Raw genomic sequence first — 22,525 nt, 5'->3', positions numbered from 1 at the left:
GGCAGGACGAGGCTGAAGTGTATTGCCAAAAATTTCGGAAATGGTCCGTGCTGACACATTGGAACGAGTGTGCACTGGCCGCTAATTTCAGAAATGGCCTTTCTGAAGCCATTAAGAATGTTATGGTGGGTTTTCCCATTCCCACAGGTCTGAATGATACTATGGCACTAGCTATTCAAATTGACCGGCGGTTGCGGGAGCGCAAAACCGCAAATTCCCTCATGGTGTTGTCTGAACAGACACCTGATTTAATGCAATGTGATAGAATCCTGACTAGAAATGAGCGGAAAATTCATAGACGCCGGAATGGCTTGTGCTACTACTGTGGTGATTCTACACATGTTATCTCAGCATGCTCTAAACGTATAGCTAAGGTTGTTAGTCCTGTCACCGTTGGTAATTTGCAACCTAAATTTATTCTGTCTGTAACTTTGATTTGCTCACTGTCGTCTTATCCTGTCATGGCGTTTGTAGATTCAGGTGCTGCCCTGAGTCTTATGGATCTGTCATTTGCTAAGCACTGTGGTTTTACTCTTGAACCATTAGAAAATCCTATTCCTCTTAGGGGAATTGATGCTACGCCATTGGCAGCAAATAAACCGCAGTATTGGACACAGGTTACCATGTGCATGACTCCTGAACACCGCGAGGTGATACGTTTCCTGGTTTTACATAAAATGCATGATTTGGTTGTTTTAGGGCTGCCATGGTTACAGACCCATAATCCAGTCCTGGACTGGAAGGCTATGTCAGTCTCTAGTTGGGGCTGTCGTGGTATTCATGGGGATTCCCTGCCTGTGTCTATTGCTTCTTCTACGCCTTCGGAAGTTCCGGAGTATTTGTCTGATTATCAGGATGTCTTCAATGAGTCTGAGTCCAGTGCACTGCCTCCTCATAGGGACTGTGACTGTGCTATAGATTTGATCCCGGGCAGTAAGTTTCCTAAGGGAAGACTGTTTAATCTGTCGGTACCTGAACATACCGCTATGCGTTCATATATCAAGGAGTCTCTGGAGAAAGGACATATTCGTCCGTCTTCTTCCCCTCTTGGTGCTGGATTCTTTTTTGTGGCAAAAAAGGACGGATCTTTGAGACCTTGTATTGATTATCGGCTTTTAAATAAGATCACTGTCAAATTTCAGTATCCTTTACCGCTGTTGTCTGACTTGTTTGCCCGGATTAAAGGTGCCAAGTGGTTCACCAAGATAGACCTTCGTGGTGCGTACAACCTTGTGCGCATTAAGCAAGGTGATGAATGGAAAACCGCATTCAATACGCCCGAAGGTCATTTTGAGTACTTGGTGATGCCTTTTGGGCTCTCCAATGCGCCTTCAGTTTTTCAGTCCTTTATGCATGACATTTTCCGGAAGTATCTGGATAAATTTTTGATTGTTTATCTGGATGATATTTTGGTTTTTTCTGATAATTGGGACTCGCATGTGGAGCAGGTCAGGTTGGTCTTTAAAATTTTGCGTGAAAATTCTTTGTTTGTCAAGGGCTCAAAGTGTCTCTTTGGTGTACAGAAGGTTCCCTTTTTGGGGTTCATTTTTTCCCCTTCTGCTGTGGAGATGGACCCAGTCAAGGTCCGAGCTATTCTTGATTGGACTCAGCCCTCGTCAGTTAAGAGTCTTCAGAAGTTCTTGGGTTTCGCTAACTTCTACCGTCGTTTTATCGCTAATTTTTCTAGCATTGTGAAACCTTTGACGGATATGACCAAGAAGGGCTCCGATGTAGCTAACTGGGCTCCTGCTGCCGTGGAGGCTTTCCAGGAGTTGAAACGCCGGTTTACTTCGGCGCCTGTTTTGTGCCAGCCCGATGTCTCACTTCCCTTTCAGGTTGAGGGGGATGCTTCAGAGATTGGAGCAGGGGCCGTTTTGTCGCAGAGAGGCCCTGGTTGCTCTGTTATGAAACCTTGTGCCTTTTTCTCTAGGAAGTTTTCGCCTGCCGAGCGAAATTATGATGTGGGCAATCGGGAGTTGTTGGCCATGAAATGGGCATTTGAGGAGTGGCGTCATTGGCTCGAGGGTGCTAAGCATCGTGTGGTGGTCTTGACTGATCACAAAAATCTGATGTATCTCGAGTCTGCTAAACGCCTTAATCCGAGACAGGCCCGCTGGTCATTGTTTTTCTCCCGCTTTGATTTTGTTGTCTCGTATTTACCAGGTTCAAAGAATGTGAAGGCCGATGCTCTTTCTAGGAGCTTTGTGCCTGATGCTCCTGGAGTCGCTGATCCTGTTGGTATTCTTAAGGATGGAGTTATCTTGTCAGCTATTTCTCCGGATCTGCGACGTGTGTTGCAGAGATTTCAGGCTGATAGGCCTGAGTCTTGTCCACCTGACAGACTGTTTGTCCCGGATAGGTGGACCAGCAGAGTCATTTCCGAGGTTCACTCCTCGGTGTTGGCAGGTCACCCGGGAATTTTTGGCACCAGAGATCTGGTGGCCAGGTCCTTTTGGTGGCCTTCCTTGTCAAGGGATGTGCGGTCATTTGTGCAGTCCTGTGGGACTTGTGCTCGAGCTAAGCCTTGCTGTTCTCGTGCCAGCGGTTTGCTCTTGCCCTTGCCTGTTCCGAAGAGACCTTGGACACATATCTCCATGGATTTCATTTCTGATCTTCCGCTATCTCAGGGCATGTCCGTTATCTGGGTGATATGTGATCGCTTCTCCAAGATGGTCCATTTGGTTCCTTTGCCTAAGCTGCCTTCCTCTTCCGATCTGGTTCCTGTGTTTTTCCAGAACGTGGTTCGTTTGCACGGCATCCCTGAGAATATTGTGTCAGACAGAGGATCCCAGTTCGTTTCCAGGTTCTGGCGATCCTTTTGTAGTAGGATGGGCATTGATTTGTCGTTTTCATCTGCTTTCCATCCTCAGACTAATGGACAGACGGAGCGAGCCTTATTTGAGGTGTTTTGTCTCTGCTGATCAGGACGATTGGGTGACATTCTTGCCGTTGGCTGAGTTTGCCCTTAATAATCGGGCTAGTTCCGCCACCTTGGTTTCGCCTTTTTTCTGCAACTCTGGTTTCCATCCTCGCTTTTCTTCGGGTCATGTGGAGCCTTCTGACTGTCCTGGGGTGGATTCTGTGGTGGATAGGTTGCAGCGGATCTGGAGTCATGTGGTGGACAACTTGAAGTTGTCACAGGAGAGGGCTCAGCGCTTTGCCAACCGCCGCCGCGGTGTGGGTCCCCGACTACGTGTTGGGGATTTGGTATGGCTTTCTTCCCGCTTTGTTCCTATGAAGGTCTCCTCTCCCAAATTTAAACCTCGTTTTATTGGGCCTTACAAGATATTGGAAATCCTTAATCCTGTGTCTTTTCGTCTGGATCTTCCTGTGTCGTTTGCTATTCACAATGTATTTCATAGGTCCTTGTTGCGGCGGTACATTGTGCCTGTAGTTCCTTCTGCTGAGCCTCCTGCTCCGGTGTTGGTTGAGGGCGAGTTGGAGTACGTGGTGGAGAAGATCTTGGATTCTCGCCTCTCCAGGCGGAGGCTTCAGTACTTGGTCAAGTGGAAGGGCTATGGTCAGGAGGATAATTCCTGGGTGGTCGCCTCTGATGTTCATGCGGCCGATTTAGTTCGTGCCTTTCATGCCGCTCATCCTGATCGCCCTGGTGGTCGTGGTGAGGGTTCGGTGACCCCTCACTAAGGGGGGGGTACTGTTGTGAATTCGCCTTTTGCTCCCTCTAGTGGTTACTAGTTTTTTGGACTCTGGTTTTTCTGTCATCCCTTTTATCCACACCTGGGTCGTTAGTTAGGGGTGTTGCTATATAAGCTCCTTGGACCTTCAGTTCAATGCCTGGCAACGTAGTTATCAGAGCTAGTCTGCTGTGCTCTTGTCTACTGATCCTGGTTCCAGTTATATCAGCTAAGTCTGCCTTTTGCTTTTGCTATATGTTTTGGTTTTTGTATTTTTGTCCAGCTTGTTCCAAATCTATATCCTGACCTTTGCTGGAAGCTCTAGGGGGGCTGGTGTTCTCCCCCCGGACCGTTAGACGGTTCGGGGGTTCTTGAATTTCCAGTGTGGATTTTGACAGGGTTTTTGTTGACCATATAAGTTACCTTTCTTTATTCTGCTATCAGTAAGCGGGCCTCTCTGTGCTAAACCTGGTTCATTTCTGTGTTTGTCATTTCCTCTTACCTCACCGTTATTATTTGTGGGGGGCTTCTATCCAGCTTTGGGGTCCCATTCTCTGGAGGCAAGAAAGGTCTTTTATTTTCCTCTACTAGGGGTAGCTAGATTCTCCGGCTGGAGCGTGTCATCTAGAACCAACGTAGGAATGATCCCCGGCTACTTCTAGTGTTGGCGTTAGGAGTAGATATATGGTCAACCCAGTTACCACTGCCCTATGAGCTGGATTTTTGTATTCTGCAGACTTCCACGTTCCTCTGAGACCCTCGCCATTGGGGTCATAACAGTGTCCCACAACATTACCCGTTCCCTCAACAATGCTGTTACTGGGAATTCCACCTAACCACCGACACATGGACAAGTGCTTGTGGGCAAGGATGGTACATCTCACTGACAGTGCACTGGGTTAACTGTCATGATCTCTGCAGGCAGAGATCATAGCAAGCCTATAGAGGGACAAGCTCTCGGAAGATGGAACTATACTGACCATGAACTAAGCCTGCCGCGCAACTAGAAATAGCCAGGTAGCATTTCCTATTTATCGCTAGATGCCCAGCTCTGGCCTAAGACCTAAATAGCTAGCAGAGGGAAATATAAGACCTGGCTCACCTCTAGAGAAATATTCCAAAGAAGACAGTAGCCCCCCACATATAATGACGGTGAGTTCAGATGAAACAACAAACGCAGCAGGAAAATAGTCTTAGCAAATTTGAGGTCCGCTTACTAGATAGCAGAAGACAGATAGTATACTTTCATGGTCAGCAGAAAAACACTAACAAAACACCATCCAGAGATTACCTTAAACTCTGGCATTAACTCATAACGCCAGAGTAGCAATCCCTGATCAACGAGAGCTTTCCAGACACAGTAACAAAACTTCAGCTGTGAACTGGAACAAATAGGCAAAACAAAACATGGACAAAAGTCCAACTTATCTAGTAGTTGTCTAGAAGCAGGAACAAGCACTGAGAGGCATCAGATAACATTGTTGACCGGCAAGAAACCACCAGAGAAATGAGCTTAAATAGCGACACCCACTACTGATGGAACCAGGTGAAACAGGAAAGAGGATGACAAGTCCAATTCCACAAGCGGCCACCGGGGGAGCCCAGAATCCAAATTCACAACAGTACCCCCCCCTCAAGGAGGGGGCACCGAACCCTCACCAGATCCACCAGGGCGACCAGGATGAGCCCTATGGAAGGCACGAACAAGATCAGAAGCATGAACATCCCTGATCAACGAGAGCTTTCCAGACACAGTAACAAAACTTCAGCTGTGAACTGGAACAAATAGGCAAAACAAAACATGGACAAAAGTCCAACTTATCTAGTAGTTGTCTAGAAGCAGGAACAAGCACTGAGAGGCATCAGATAACATTGTTGACCGGCAAGAAACCACCAGAGAAATGAGCTTAAATAGCGACACCCACTACTGATGGAACCAGGTGAAACAGGAAAGAGGATGACAAGTCCAATTCCACAAGCGGCCACCGGGGGAGCCCAGAATCCAAATTCACAACAGTAAAATTTGAGGTCCGCTTACTAGATAGCAGAAGACAGATAGTATACTTTCATGGTCAGCAGAAAAACACTAACAAAACACCATCCAGAGATTACCTTAAACTCTGGCATTAACTCATAACGCCAGAGTAGCAATCCCTGATCAACGAGAGCTTTCCAGACACAGTAACAAAACTTCAGCTGTGAACTGGAACAAATAGGCAAAACAAAACATGGACAAAAGTCCAACTTATCTAGTAGTTGTCTAGAAGCAGGAACAAGCACTGAGAGGCATCAGATAACATTGTTGACCGGCAAGAAACCACCAGAGAAATGAGCTTAAATAGCGACACCCACTACTGATGGAACCAGGTGAAACAGGAAAGAGGATGACAAGTCCAATTCCACAAGCGGCCACCGGGGGAGCCCAGAATCCAAATTCACAACAGTTAACATAGTCGAAGCTGGGACCCAGTCAGATCTTGGGATGGAACACATCCTCCCCATGCCGAGGTTTGCGAGCCCTACGTCAATCAGGGTTGCCCCCTCAGTCTACAACTCCTGCAGCTCCTCCTCCTCTTCAGCCTCCATCTCTGAAATCAACACATCAGTCAGAAGCTTGAAGCACTGCAGCTCTTCCTCAGCCAAGCGGCAACAGGCTGTGCTGAAGCTAATCTGCATAGGTGACAAACCACACAATGCTGAAGAGTTGTGGGCAGCGCTGAAAGAGCAGTCAGATATTTGGATGACACAGCTGAACCTACAGCCAGGTTTGGTCGTGTGTGACAATGGCCGGAACCTGGTGGCGGCTCTGAGGCAAGGTGAGCTCACACATGTACCTTGCCTGGCCCATGTGCTTAACCTCATGGTTCAACTATTTCTGAAAAGCTACCTGGAGCTGTCAGATCTGCTAGTGAAAGTATGCCGTCTGTCTGCTTATTTTAGAAAGTCAGCTACCGCTTCAGGGGCTGCCCTTGCCGTGCTTCAGCAGCGTTTGCAGCTTCCGGCTCACCGACTGGTTTGTGATGTCCGCACGCATTGGAACTCTACACTGCATATGTTGGAAATGATTTGTGAGCAGAAGAGGGCAGTTGTTGACTACCAGCATCAACAAGGCTGTCGATATTTAGTTCAGACTCCACACATAAGACCTCAGGAGTGGACATGGATGTCAGACATATGTACCATCCTACAAAACTTTGAGGACTGCACCAAGATGGTGAGTGGCAATGACGCCATAATTAGTGTCACCATCCTGCTTCTCAGCATTCTGAAAACCTCTCTGCTCACAAATAAAGAAGATGCAATGCAGGCAGAGCATGAGGACATGGATCAAGGAACCATACAGGGGGATTACACTTAGCCCAGCCTCCAGTCTTCCCAATGTGGATTGGTAGGCAATGAGGAGGAGGGGAGGAAGAACAGGAGCTACTTTCATGCGCTATAGACGGTACTACATGCACAGCTGTCATATCGTCTGTTCAGCAAGGATGGCCTGAGGAGGATGAGGAGGAGGACGACAGCATGGTCAGTCGTCCTGTTGGTGAGGACGCGAAAGTCTTGCCGGTTAGCAGTCTGGCATGCATGGCTGACTTTGTTGCGCTGTGTTTCACGTGACCATCACATTGTAACATTTTTTTGGTGACACCCTATTGGTTGGTGACACTTCTAGACCCACACTACAAGGAGAACTTTCAATCTCTTCTGCCAGAAGCAGAGAGGTGTACTAAAATTTTGCAGTACCAGAGGGCCCTTGTAACGGAATTACTCAGAAAATTCCCATGTCAGAACGCTGGTAGCAGACATCAGTTTGTTGTACAACCAAGGAGTCCAAGCGAGAGAGACAGAAGCACATTCTGGGACAGTTTTCTCAGACCCTCCCACCATGCTGGCACAGAGGCAAGGGGTGCTGTCACAGGAAGTGCAATGTTTGGGAAGATGCTGAGGGAGTACCTCGCAGATCGTACAAACGTCCTCTGTGATTCCTCTGTGCCTTTTAATTATTGGGTATCCAAGCTGGACACGTGGCATGAACTGCCTCTCGACGCCTTGGAGGGCCTGGCCTGCCCTGCTGCTAGCGTTCTGTCCGAGCGGGTTTTTAGTGCCACTGGTAGAATTATAACAGATAAGCGCATCCGCCTGTGAAAATGCTGACAGGCTGACTCTTATAAAAAATGAACAAGGGCTGGATCAAAATGAGATGTACGTATATTTTTCCCATTTATTCTTATATATTCCAGTTTCAATATCTCTGCACCATCCTTTTATGACCTAGTGTATACCTCTACAATATGAAAATATTGAAATACTATATTTTTTTATATCCCTGTCTCTGAGCTGTTGCTAGTGACAAACATATCTCGCTGGACACAATCTGGCATCATATACAGTACAGAGAAACTGTTTGGACACACCTTCTCATTTAAAGATTCTTCTGTATTTTCATGACTATCAACATTGTAAATTCACACTGAAGGCATCAAAACTATGAATTAACACATGTGGAATTATATACTTAGCAAAAAAGTGTGAAACAACTGAAAATATGTCTTATATTCTAGGTTCTTCAAAGTAGCCACCTTTTGCTTTGATGACTGCTTTGCACAATCTTGGCATTCTCTTGATGAGCTTCAAGAGGTAGTCACCGGGAATGGTTTTCACTTTTCAGGTTTAATAAGTGGGATTTCTTGCCTTATAAATGGGGTTGGGACCATCAGTTGTGTTGTGCAAAAGTCTGGTGGATGCACAGCTGATAGTCCTACTGAATAGACTGTTAGCTGCTTTTTTCTTGTGATAATACAAATTCTAAGTAAAGAAAAATGAGTGGCAATCATTACTTTAAGAAATAAAGATCAGTCAGTCCGAAAAATTGGAAAACTTTGAGTGTGTCCCCAAGTGCAGTTGCAAAAACCATGAAGCGCTACAAAGAAATTAGCTCACATGAGGACCGCCCCAGGAAAGGAAGACCAAGAGTCACCTCTGCTTCTGAGGATAAGTTTATCCGAGTCACCAGCCTTAGAAATTGCAGGTTAACAGCAGATCAAATTAGAGACCAGGTCAATGCCACACAGAGTTCTAGCAGCAGACACATCTCTACAACAACTGTTAAGAGGAGACTTTGTGCAGCAGGCCTTCATGGTAAAATAGCTGCTAGCAAACCACTAGGATCAGAATTACAGGTGGTCAATCTCTCCAAGAGACCACTTAACGACGTGGAGATGTCAGTACGAAGCAAAGGACCCAGATTTGCTTTTGCAAGTAACTTTTCAGCGTTCAAATGGATTAAAGATAACCTTCTGTTTATCAAGCAGTTGAGATGGTTGAAGCTTTATGCCCAAAAGGACAGAAAAATGTGTGCAAAATATACCCATAGACATCCTTCCTGACGTTAAATTATTGGCCAACCTTGAGAAATCTTACAGTCTCCTCTGGGATTGGAACCCTTTACAAACCTAAAAACAAAGTCTTAAAGCCTCCACCCATGAGTGACCTTGCTTCCATTGATGTTTTCCTCAATTTGGTTACTAAAAAGATTATGAAAATAAAAGACCTAGGGACCTGGTATATTCCTTCCAAACAACAAATGATGGCTTTGTGCTCCTTGGAGAAACCTCCTCTCATCACAATTAAACAATAGGACAAACGGGGAGGGGGAGGATGTAGTCATTTTAGACACAGTCCGATATCAGGACATGTCTTACCATTTTGGTGGACCGATTGACATTTGCTATATATACCAAAAATCCGATATCTGATTAGGTCCAGAAATTATCCAACCTCCTCTCTGAAGCAAAGAGAACAAATCTGATAAAGAAGAATTTGGCTACATGACCTCCAATTATCCAGTGCTGGCTACCTTTTATGCCTTTCCTAAACTCCATAAGGGCACCTCCTCAATAAAAGGAAGAAAAATTGTCAGGGATTGACAATGTGGGACAGAAGGTGGGGATCTATTTGGATAGAGTACTATGACCATTGTCCCTGCCCTCTTATACCAGGGACACTATGGACCTCCTCAGTAGACTTGATGGTGTTCCAGTGGAGGATGAGGTCTGCCTGGTGAGTATAGATGTTGAGGCGCTACTCCTCCATCCCCCATGGCACAACGTACCACCAGCTCAGGGGCACAGCTATAGGGAGCCCATGTTCCCCCAGTTATGCTAATCTGTCCCTGGCTTGGTGGGAAGACACTTGTGTCTTCACGTAAACCAATGTAAACTTCACCGCACATATTGATTTGTGGTAATATTTATTGATTGTGTTTATACTATGGAGGGGCCCACATGAGACGTTATCAGTTTGTGCAGAGCCTCAACACAAGTTCTATTGGACTCAAATTTACCTATGAGATCAATGTTGTCAGATGACTGTTTTTGGATGTCAGGACTTACAAGACAAATGATGGTTAAGTATTACATATATCCTTTATACATACCTCTCCATGCTGATTTAAATATTTGTCTTTCTGAGTTTTAAACCTATTCTTATGGTAATCATCTGTGTCTCCATGACATCCCTGTTTTTGGAAATGTTGAACAATATTTGGCCTTGACTGGATGGGAGACAGGCTGTACAAATGGACATAAAATTCCCATCTTCTGTAAAATTGTGGGGAATCACAAACTTCTATTTCTGCCGAGGACAAGCTGTTTATGGTGGTTTTTCACACGTAGTCCAGGCGCCATAATTGCAGTTTATTATGATACGTAGTAATTGTCTCTGCTAAATCATTGTCTTTACCATAATCCAAGCCAATAGTTATGCAACAGCTAAAGGGAACCCGTCATCAGCAGGACTGTGCTCAGTAACTACAGACAGTGTCAGCTTGATGCTGTTACACTGATTAAAATGATACCTGGTTTAGATGTTTTCAGTTAGAAGATGCTCATGCTCTTGGGCGGGACTGTAGGCGGCCTGTGGGTGGGAATGTGGGCGGGACTGTTGGCGGCCTATAGGTGGGACTGTTGGCGGCCTATGGGTGGGACTGTAGGCGGCCTATGGGTGGGACTGTAGGCAGCCTATGGGGGGGACTGTAGGCGACCTATGGGTGGGACTGTAGGCGGCCTATGGGTGGGACTGTGGGCGGCCTATGGGTGGGACTGTAGGCGGCCTATGGGTGGGACTGTAGGCGGCCTATGGGGGGGGACTGTAGGCGGCCTATGGGGGGGACTGTAGGCGACCTATGGGTGGGACTGTAGGCGGCCTATGGGTGGGACTGTGGGCGGCCTATGGGTGGGACTGTAGGTGGCCTATGGGTGGGACTGTTGGCGGCCTATAGGTGGGACTGTTGGTGGCCTATGGGTGGGACTGTAGGCGGCCTTTGGGTGGGACTGTAGGCAGCCTATGGGGGGACTGTGGGCGGCCTATGGGTGGGACTGTAGGCAGCCTATGGGTGGGACTGTGGGCGGCCTATGGGTGGGACTGTAGGCAGCCTATGGGTGGGACTGTAGGCGGCCTATGGGTGGGACTGTAGGCGGCCTATGGGTGGGACTGTAGGCAGAGTTTTATCTTGATGCTCTAAGCCAGAGAAACCAAGGAGAGACCTGACCACAGACCACCCACTGCCACTCCTGCAGACCCGCCCACAGACCCGCCCAAAGCACAAACATGTTCCTCATCATAGAGATAGACTTTGTGCTTTGGGGCGGCCTGTGGACACAGATTATTCAATGAATGGATTTCATTTCTAGTCCAATTATTATTTTTAAACTTTTTATTTATATTTGCATTTTTTTCTTCCTGTTTGCGAATCCTGGAACTCCTCTTGAATAAGATGGTAAATCGTCTGTAAATAATGGTCCTCATGGTGATGTAAACAGAAATGAACCACCAGTAACATTGACATGTGTGAACGGATCTTCCAGGGGAATATGGTCTCCATGTGATCTAGTGACTAGTGGGTTTCAATTATTTTTAGAGATCTCATAATGCCCAAAGAGTGAAGACCTTGAGTTCTATAAAAAGCTCCATCTTATTAACATCTTGAGAAGGACAATATGAGAGGCCCTTTTGTAGAACAGATGTTTACTGACCAGTAAGAGAACGTGGTGATAGATTGAATATTTCCAATTACGTTTCTGATATCTTTTCTTGGCCTGTTCCAGATCTTATATTGGATTTTTGGATTTTTCTGAATCCCCCCTCTGCTGCCTCTATACCAGCTTTCTTTTTCTCGAGCCCTTCTGGTTCCGCTGTGTTCCTATAATGGGCGATAGTCGTAAGTGATGGGATTTGATGCTGTTTTGACATGTGTGAGATCTGGAGTTGGTGTGGGAAAAATCTGAAAAAAAAACAAAAAGACATTGGATGGAGCATTCTGCCTCTACTACTAGTGGATCCAATGTGCTGAAAATCGTGCTGCTTCTAAATCTTACATCAGATGTAGAAATGACCTCTTCTCCAAATTATCCGGTGGAGAACTGACTTTGCTAATATGGGCGCTCCCTGATGAAGTGGTATGAAACGCGCGTCAGGGTGAGGGACACATGAGAATACAGTACAAGCTCTCCTGCGATTCACAATCTGGTAAATATATAATAGGCTGAAGTCTGTCCATGCAAATGCAGATCTATAATAGCTATTGAACGGTTAGATATCAGTATCTCTTGTCTGATGTTATTGTTTATAACCTGCTTGTTTACTTATGGGTATTAAAAAGATCTTGTCCCGTGTCCCTCATATTTAAGGCACCTTATTTTATTGTGTTATGTTAATATATTCTAATAAAGATTGTATTTTAGTACCATCAGTGGTCTTCACTTTATTTCCAAGGATACTGGCTTGGGATTTTTTTTTTACGATTATATATTTTGAAGTGACCCCATGACCTATTGGTTTGAATGCTTTTTAGGACTTTTTTGTTATGTAAAACTCATCCCGCATACAGCAAAAATAAAGAAAACTTATTGGTCATGATTGATCAAAGCAATTTGACCTAAATTTGTAAGTTAATTGGTTTGAAAAGTTGCCAATTTTTTGTGACTTGACGTGAAAGTATTTCTCAACTCCAACACAATGGTCGTAGCTGGGCCGGGACAGGTGTGAAGCAGGGCTGTGGTGCCACAGCTTATCTAATTCATTACGAGATGTGATATTTAACAGCGCTTAGAGGCGCAGGTCACCAGACAGACACGCAGGCCTCATTCACAGGCGTGTGCCTCTTAATGAATCCAAAGCGCCTGACTCCAACGTGCCCCCTACTTGAGACCAGACAGAAAACTGTTGGTTTTCATTAATCGGGGCCATTGGCCAAGCGAAAAATGACCTTAACACGTTGAATATCATTCTTTACTGATACAAGAAGAGTGACCACTGACCCTCGATGCCCGCCACGTCTCCCATCTTCTCTGTAATAGTAATTCTTAATAATATAAGTGATAAGATTATGATTTACATCTCCAGGTAAGATGAAGGACATTCCTGTTGAGAACTTGTTGAACGTCGTTAAAACGTTGCGCTACAAGGAAATGTGTGACGATGAAGAGGAGGAGGAGAACGCCAATATCTTACCCGCAGGCCGTTACCTGGAGTACAAGGTTACTGCCGCCTTATGATACCTGTTATGTCCGTCATCCAGTGCCCATTGTTTATTCTCCTGTGTTTCTCCAGGAACTTCCCAGCGGATTATTGTATTCACGCAAAATAGCCGAAGCCGAGGAAAACCAGAAGAAAAACCGGTATAAAACAGTAGTGCCCTGTGAGTGCAATGTATCGCGTCTATTTAACCCTTCATTTACAAAATTGCTGACTATAAATTAAAGGCGAATCTGTTAATTCTAAACCAGCTCTGTCCCTCCCTGGCCGGCCTCAGACTTTATCTGCTCTCCTCTCTATCATTTAATTCTGTATTATTCTTCTCCTCACTCACTAATCATCTTCCCTGTTGTGCTTTCATACACGGTCTGCAGAGATTCTTCAGTGTTTAAGGCTTTTTCTTCCTGTCTCTATTACTGAACTGTGATGACCTTTATTATCTAGAGTCACAACAAAGCGGCTGCTGCATTCCCTGCCTCAGCTTTTTTACAGGCTGTGATAATTCCTCCTGATTGGCAGAGATATGTATACCATGTGATGTAGTAACTGCAAGACATTATCAGGAAGCCTATTCGAATGCACACAAGGTCAGGTGATTCTTTTTTGACCTTTGACAATGGGTTAAAAACACCATTTTAGGCAAATAGTGTGAAGCAAATTACATGATGTTCTGGTTTACTGGATTTGGCTAATTCCTAAAAATTCTACACAAGTTGGATTTTCACATCTCTACTATGAATATAATCAAATCTTTTATATTCAAACCAGCACGTGATACACAATAATGGGAGGTGAGATTGTGGATGGGCGAGATATCAATCCATTGATCAGGAGATTAGTGACAGATAACAGACAGGATACATGTCAAGGCTTCAGGTGTTGACTCCAGACTCCTCATGGAGGGCGTTATCATGATCATTCTCTGTGATGGACCTGATAGTTCACAATTCACAGGTTCTGATTGTTCTCCTCTTGGTTTTACAGATGATGGTTCCCGGGTGATTCTGAGATCAGGGCCCTCTGAATCCGATTATATCAACGCCTCTTACATTGATGTATGTGATATCCTACAGCTGGTTGTATATGTACTGTATATACGCCCTGTGTATGTAGCAATGTATCCTCACAGTGTATCTCTATGTACAGGGTTACAGAGCCCCAAAATTCTACATAGCAACTCAGGGTAAGTGACGGCATCATTCATCCCACGGGAAGGTGGAATTATTGTGATGGGAGACTGCTAGAGGGGCTTCAGCGAAGAGGCACCACAGACCTGTGAGGTTCCGCCATGAAGGTTGCTGTACAGAGTGATTGTTGGCTTCTCTACGACACTCATCCCACTAAATAACTTTTCCAATGAGAAACACTTGGGGACAACTTTTATCATGTAAACTTTGGATGCACACAAATCTGTATTTTTGTCATTCAATTCCCACAAAGCAAGTAAAATAATCAGCTAGTTGACCGCCATATGGCTGGACTTTTTATAAGGCCGGAAAAAGATTAAAAAAGTGCCAAATGCTTGTACGAACCTGTCCTCACCTCCTGCCCCTGCAGCTCCCCTCCAGTCACTCTGGACCCTCACCTGTCCTGCAGCTCCCCTTCAGTCTACTGCCAATCACCTCCTGCCCCTGCAGCTCCCGTTCAGTCACTCTCGACCCTCACCTGTCCTGCAGCTCCCCTCCAGTCACTCTCTCGACCCTCACCTGTCCTGCAGCTACCCTCCAGTCACTCTCTCGACCCTCACCTGTCCTGCAGCTCCCCTCCAATCACTCTCTCGACCCTCACCTGTCCTGCAGCTCCCCTCCAGTCACTCTCTCGACCCTCACCTGTCCTTGCACCTCCTCTTTAGTCTACCGCCACTCACATCCTGCCTCTGCATCTCCCCTCCTCTCTCTCAACCCTCACCTGTCCTGTATCTCCCCTGTCTCTCTTCCGTACTTCACCTCCAGCCGCTTCAGCTCCCCTCCAGTTACTCTCCTGACCCTCACCTGTCCTGCAGCTCCCCTCCAGTCACTCTCTCGACCCTCACCTGTCCTGCACCTCCTCTTTATTCTACCGCCACTCACATCTTGCCCCTGCAGCTCCCCTCCAGTCACTTTCCCGACCCTCACCTGTCCTGCAGCTCCCCTCCAGTCACTCTCTCGACCCTCACCTGTCCTGCACCTCCTCTTTAGTCTACCGCCACTCACATCCTGCCTCTGCATCTCCCCTCCTCTCTCTCAACCCTCACCTGTCCTGTATCTCCCCTGTCTCTCTTCCGTACTTCACCTCCAGCCGCTCCAGCTCCCCTCCAGTTACTCTCCTGACCCTCACCTGTCCTGCAGCTCCCCTCCAGTCACTCTCCCGACCCTCACCTGTCCTGCAGCTCCCCTCCAGTCACTCTCCCGACCCTCACCTGTCCTGCAGCTCCCCCTCAGTTACTCTCCTGACCCTCACCTTTCCTGCAGCTCCCCTCCAGTTACTCTCCTGACCCTCACCTGTCCTGCAGCTCCCCTCCAGTTACTCTCCTGACCCTCACCTTTCCTGCAGTTCCCCTACTGTCATTCTCCTGTCACTCTTTGGATTTCCCGTCTTGTGCCTCACACAGTTTCACCCCATTCTTCCCCTCTGTTTATTTGTGGTCTGAAGAAACATCAGAGCATAAAAAACTTTTATCTCGTGAATTTTGATTCAGATTAATTTTATGCCAAATGAATCAAATTTGTGGTCCATTTCATATAGAACTACCCAAAACAAATTTCAGTATTTTTTATATTTCTTGTGTTGGTCAGAGTGAAAATCCACTCCAGGCAGCATCTGCCGCTCCACCAAACCCATTCTGTCCTGCCATACTTATATAAATGGACACTGTGATTCTTAGTTCTCCCAGTGGGGGCGCTGCAGGGAAACTGAACACTTGCTGCCAGGTATCCTCACAGATGATTCCTGGTGGCCCAAACAATGGGACATGTGAACCGATTATGTTCAAGGATATCTTCTAACAAGTAGACACTGTTTAACCTGGATAATCCCTTTATTCAAGACCATTATATACACCCCAGGGGTCTGTCAGATTGATGATGTGTGAAATATCCCGCGGCAGGTCCTCTCCCGGAGACGGTGGCTGACTTCTGGAGCATGGTGTGGCAAGAGAGCAGCTCCGTCATTGTCATGCTGACTGCACTAGAGGAGCAGAATAAGGTGAGATGGAGGAAGCCGAGGGCATAATGCAGGACAGGTGTGCCGGAGGACAGAACATGGGGCAGGTGTACCTGAGGGCAGAGCATGGGGCAGGTGTACCGGAGGGCAGAACATGGGGCAGGTGTACCGGAGGGCAGAACATGGGGCAGGTGTACCGGAGGGCAGAACATGGGGCAGGTGTACCTGAGGGCAGAACATGGGGCAGGTGTACCTGAGGGCAGAACATGGGGCAGGTGTGCCGGAGGGCAGAGCATGGGGCAGGTGTACCTGAGGGCAGAACATGGGGCAGGTGTGCTGGAGGGCAGAACATGGGACAGGCGCGCCGGAGGGCAGAACATGGGGCAGGTGTACCTGAGGACAGAACATGGGGCAGGTGTACCTGAGGGCAGAACATGGGGCAGGTGTGCCGGAGGGCAGAGCATGGGGCAGGTGTACCTGAGGGCAGAACATGGGGCAGGTGTGCCGGAGGGCAGAACATGGGGCGGGTGTGCCGGAGGGCAGAACTTGGGGCGGGTGTGCCGGAGGGCAGAACATGGGACAGGTGTGACAGAATGGATGATACAGGACAAGTGTACCAAGATAGATGATACAGGGCAGGTGTACCAGAATGGATGATGGGGTTCAGGTGTATTAGAGTATAATATGGGGCAGATGTACCTGAGAGAATGATATGGGACAGGTGTCCTATCTACAAAAAATGGAGAGCTCTGTAATTTGCACCATAGGTACACTTCACATGTGTGAGACAGAATCTAAAAATAAAATCCAGAAAATCACACTGTAGGATTGTTACATAATTAATTTGCATTTTATTGCATGAAATAAGTATTTGATCACCGACCAACCAGCGAGAATTCTGCTCTCAGACCTGTTAGTTTCTCTGTAAGAAGCCTCCTACACTGCACTCATTACCTGTACTAATTGCTCCTGTTTGACCTCGTTACCTGTATAAAAGACATCTGTCCACACAATCAATCACCCTCCAAACTCTCCACCATGGCCAAGACCAAAGAGCTGTCTAAGGACACCAGAGACTAAATTGCAGACCTGCACAAGGCTGGGAAGGGCTACAGGAAAATAGGCAAGGAGCTTGGTGAGAGGCAACAACTGTTGGCACAATTATTAGAAAATGGAAGAAACACGAGATGACTGTCCTTCCTCAGTCTGAGGCTCCTGCAGGGCACACAAGGTCCCCCTGCCCACACCCGCACATGTCCAGGCCCTTTTGAAGTTCGTCAATGACCATCTGGATGATTCAGAGGAGGCATGGGAGATGGTCATGTGATCAGATGAGACCAAAATAGAACTTTTTGCTATCAAATTCACTCGCTGTGTTTGGAAGAAGGATGAGTATAACCCCATGAACACCATCCCAACTGTGAAGCATGGTGGGGCAAATATCATAATCTGAAAGTGCTTTTCTGCAAAGGGGACAGGACAACTGCACAATATTGAAGAGAGGATGGATGGGTTTTTATCACGATTGGCCAACTTCCTTCTTCCCTCAGTAAGAGCCTTGAAGATGGGTTGTGGCTGGGTCTTCCAGCATGACAATGACCCGAAACACACAGCCAGGACAACTAAGGAGTGGCTCTGTAAGAAGCATTTCAAGGTCCTGGAGTGGCCTCCCAGTCTGCAGACCGTAACCCAGCCCCGAAGCCTGAAAGATCTGGAGAAGATCTGTATGGAGGAGGGGGCCAAAATCCCTGCTGCAGTGTGTGCAAACTTGCTGAAGAATTACAAGAAACCTCTGACTATTATTATCTATTGTATCAAATACTTATTTCATGCAATAAAATGCAAATTAATTATGTAACAAATACAATCATACAATGGGATTTTCTGGATTTTATTTTTAGATCAAGTCTCTCATAGATGAAGTGTACCTACGATAAAAATTAATTATAGACCTCTCCATTCTTTGTAAGGGGAAAATGTGAAAAATCGTCAGTGTATCAATACTTATTGTCCCCATTGTAAACAATGGATACTATCGCACATATATAGGGAGTACAGAAAATATTCCGACCCCTTAAAATGTTTCACTCTGTTTCATTGCAGCCATTTGGTAAATTCAAAAAAGTTCATTTTTCTCATTAATGTACTCTGCACCACATCTTGACTGAAAAAAAAACATAAATGTAGAAATTTTTGCTTATTTATTAAAAAAGACAAACCGAAATATCCCATGGTCATAAGTCAAAGAAAAGAGGGAGACACAAAAGCGCAAATAGGGTCTTATCAAACGTTACACAAAGTTGCCCACCAAGGGAATTACTCACCTGGTGAGATTGAAGGAAGGACATATATTAATGGCGGCTGCTGCAGATCCACAGGTCAGTGCAGGACCTGATTGAAACACACACACTTAGGTAGGAGAAAAAAGGTATGTCGTGATGAAGGGGTCACCTGAACCCTGAAACGCGTAGAATAAACCACGTTGAAACCTCTACAATTTTTGGAATTCTTCTTGCGGCAGCGTGGGGATAATCCTTTTTTCTCCTACCTAAGTGTGTATGGTCATAAGTCTTCAGCCCCTTTGCTCAGACACTCATATTTAAGTCCCATGCTGTCCATTTTCTTGTGTTCCTCCTTGAGATGGTTCCACTCCTTCATTGTAGTCCAGCTGTGTGTAATTACACTGATAGGACGTGATTTGGAAAGGCGCACACCTGTCTATATAAGACCTCACAGCTCACAGTGCATGTCAGACCAAATGGGAATCATGAGGTCAAAGGAACTGGCCAAGGAGCTCCGAGACAGAATTGTGACAAGGCACAGATCTGGCCAAGGTTACAACAGAATTTCTGCAGGACTCAAGGTTCCTAAGAGCACAGTGGCCTCCATAATCCTTAAATGGAAGAAGTTTGGGACCCCCAGAAGTCTTCCTAGACCTGGCCGTCCAGCCAAACTGAGTAATCGTGGGAGAAGAGCCTTGGTGAGAGGTAAAGAAGAATCCCAAGATCACTGTGGCTGAGCTCCAGAGATGCAGTAGGGAGATGGGAGAAAGTTCCACAAAGTCCTCTATCACTGCAGCCTCCACCAGTCAGGCCTTTATGGCAGAGTGGCCGACGGAAGCCTCTCCTCAGTGCACGACACATGAAAGCCGCATAGAGTTTGCTAAAAAACACATGAAGGACTCCCAGACTATGAGAAATAAGATTCTCTGGTCTGATGAGATGAAGACAGACCTTTTTGGTGATAATTCTAAGCGGTATGTGTGGAGAAAACCAGGCACTGCTCATCACCTGCCCAATACAATCCCAGTGTATTACCACAATGGCACTTCAACAGTACATTCCCACAAAACAGACCTACTACCAAGTGGTCAGAATGAAGCGAACCATATTATTAAAATAATCAATGTTTATTAAGCACAACATAAAAAAGAATAACTGACCAAAAATCATAATCATGAAGAAATTCAACAGGAGGGGCTCCGGACAGACTGGCAATATACTTAATCGAAGATGGTAAATATGCAGCTCAATCATAATATAACATAAATACCCCATAATTTCATTTATAAATTATAAGCCATTCTCAAGGGGTAAAATATAGCTACCAATTAGCTTTAATGGAAATGGCCTAGAGCTGGAAAAAGAAAAACACGCCGACATATATCACTCCAATTCAGCATCACACTGTGAACAACGTAAATGAAAGCAAAGTGCACTGTGTATCTGACTATCCTATCCTAAAGGTGGGCCCGGGAACACCAAAGACCGCCATGATAAGGACATACAGTCTCTGCTAAATAGCATAGGACAATCATTTTTATTACCTGTCAGGGATGCTGTATAAAAGTGACGATGGCTGCGTGAATGCCAAATGCTGCCACGGAGACCCTCCTCACCCCAACACACCTTTCGCCCTGGCTTCTTCCAGCACAATCCCAACAGTGAAACATGGTGGAGGCAGCATCATGCTATGGGGGTGTTTTTCATCTGCAGGGACAGGACGACTGGTTGTCATTGAAGGAAACATGAATTCTGCCAAGTTCAGAGATATCCTGGATGAAAACCTCTTCCAGAGTGATCTGGACCTCAGACTTGGCCGTAGGTTCACCTTCCAACAAGACAATGACCCTAAGCACACAACTATAATAATAAAGGAGTGGCTTCAGAACAACTCTGTGACCATTCTTGACCGGCCCAGCCAGAGCTCCGGCGTAAACCCAATGGAGCATCTCTGCAGATACCTGAAAATGGCGTCCACCAATGATCACCATCCAACCTGACTGAACTGGAGAGGATCTGCAAGGAAGAATGGCCGAGGATCCCCAAATCCAGGTGTGAAAAACTTGTTCCATTATTCCCAAGAAGACTCATGGCCGTACTAGCTCAAAAGGGGCTTCTACCCAATACTGAGCAAAGGGGCTGAAGACTTATGACCATGTGAGATTTCAGTTTCTTTTTTAATAAATTTTCAAAAATTTCTACATTTGTTTTTTTTCAGTCAAGATGGGGAGCAGAGTGTACATTAATGAGAAGACAATTAACTTTTTTGAATTTACCAAATGGCTGCAATGAAACAGAGTGACATGTAAAAGGGTGTGAATACTTTCCGTACCCACTGTATACAGTATACACGCAGCTGACAATCAGGTTCTTATCCACGCTCTGCAGGTAAAGTGTCATTGCTATTGGCCGGATCAGACCCAGACGTACGGTGACATCACAGTGTCTTTAGTGAAGGTGGTTCAGACTGGCGTCATCATCACCAGAAGCTTCAGCCTGAAGAAGGTCAGATGAGCTCCGGTGTTTGGTCACAATTTTCTGATTTGTCTGCTGTTCTTTGTCCTCCGTGCTGCTGAGGAGCTCTAGAGCCCCCACCATAGTGACTGCTCAGATCACAGGCAGCCTAGCTTCACTACCCTCCTCCTATAAGGGGCAGACGACCAACACCCCACCCTGAAAATACTCTGTGCGGCTGCGAAGCTCTAGAGGCCCCCACCATAGTGACTGCTCAGATCACAGGCAGCCTAGCTTCACTACCCTCCTCCTATAAGGGGCAGACCACCAACACCCACCTTGAAAATACTCTGTGCTGATGTAAGGGGCACGACCAGCGCCATAGTCATGGCCGAACACTCCGGTGTATCTGTGCCCTGGCCTGCCAATACATGAAAACATTGTCCATCAGTTTGCGTACCTGTGGCTCCACTTTCTGCGCCGTCGGGGTCACCTCTGTTTCGCTGTAGGTTCCCATCAGTCGGTGTAATAAAGATTGACACACAGTCCTTTGCAACTTTCAAGTAAACAGCTTTACTGTTAGCTTTACACAGCACATCCGGATTCTTCACCACATTTACAACAGGATCAGCATTACACATCTCCTCTTCTTTCCCTACACTTTCCTTCCTGTCACACAGCACACACCAGGGTCGGGCCGTGCTGCACGGTTCCTCAGCGTCATCCTATTTCAGCTCTGCTACGGTTAGACATTCTTTAGTCTGTTTCTCACCAGACAAGAGAATTTCCATCTCCAAACCTAGTTGCCACCTGGCAAGTGACCTGCCCTTCAGTACTGTGCTATGTGGTGACCCAGTATCCTCCTGTTCCAAGCTCATTGCATCTGGGAGTTCCCCCAGTAACCGTTTCGCCCCGCTACTTAGGGCATCTGCCTAAGTTATAAGCTGCCACATCCTGGAGCTACCTGTGCCCCTATACTGTCTTGTTTCTCCTTTCCCGCTGCTGTACTGGCCTCCGCTGTTCCGGCCTGATGCTGTGGATGGCTGGGCTTTCTCCTCTTAATAAAACCATGTTGCATGGTTGCTGCTTATTGTCCTGGGCACTTAAGCCCATATAGACTGTCTGGGCGCCCTGGCCCTTCTAACTCGATTCAGGAAATGCTCCTCTTAGCTGCAGCTGACCCGTCCTACATTAACTAGTTCCTAACTATGTGGAACTCCTATCTAGTACTATGTACATTTTTCTACTGTACTCCATCTATTGGGCAAACTTCAGTACTACGCTTTCCCTATATAACAAGTACAAGCAATATAACATTGTATACATTAGTTACATAGCAGCTATAATAACTTTCACAGGAGAAGGGGGTGGAGTATTATATGTACCACTACATCCCCTACACGGACTTGCTCTATTGTCCGGCCTGTGACTTGTCTGTGTCCCCCGATATTGACCCCCTCTTGACGACAGATGACCCTTCTCCCC

At 46.3% G+C, this 22,525-nt stretch overlaps 1 protein-coding gene across 1 annotated transcript in view; it reads left to right on the top strand.

Moving 5' to 3' along the window:
* LOC143793204 (receptor-type tyrosine-protein phosphatase T-like) overlaps positions 1-21,100 on the top strand; it is a 28,758-nt gene extending 7,658 nt beyond the window's left edge. The window contains exons 2-7 of the mRNA XM_077279966.1: positions 13,032-13,165; positions 13,239-13,326; positions 14,148-14,218; positions 14,310-14,346; positions 16,249-16,346; positions 20,975-21,100. Of these exons, the coding sequence (XP_077136081.1) occupies positions 13,037-13,165; positions 13,239-13,326; positions 14,148-14,218; positions 14,310-14,346; positions 16,249-16,346; positions 20,975-21,100 (549 nt within the window). The 5' untranslated portion in view covers positions 13,032-13,036. The remainder of the gene's footprint in view (positions 1-13,031; positions 13,166-13,238; positions 13,327-14,147; positions 14,219-14,309; positions 14,347-16,248; positions 16,347-20,974) is intronic.
* Positions 21,101-22,525: the final 1,425 nt, after the last annotated feature.

Source organism: Ranitomeya variabilis, chromosome 1, assembly GCF_051348905.1.
Source record: "Ranitomeya variabilis isolate aRanVar5 chromosome 1, aRanVar5.hap1, whole genome shotgun sequence".
Lineage (NCBI taxonomy): Eukaryota > Metazoa > Chordata > Amphibia > Anura > Dendrobatidae > Ranitomeya > Ranitomeya variabilis.
Note: the sequence above shows the minus strand (reverse complement) of the source record. Positions and strands in the feature narration are given on the sequence as shown.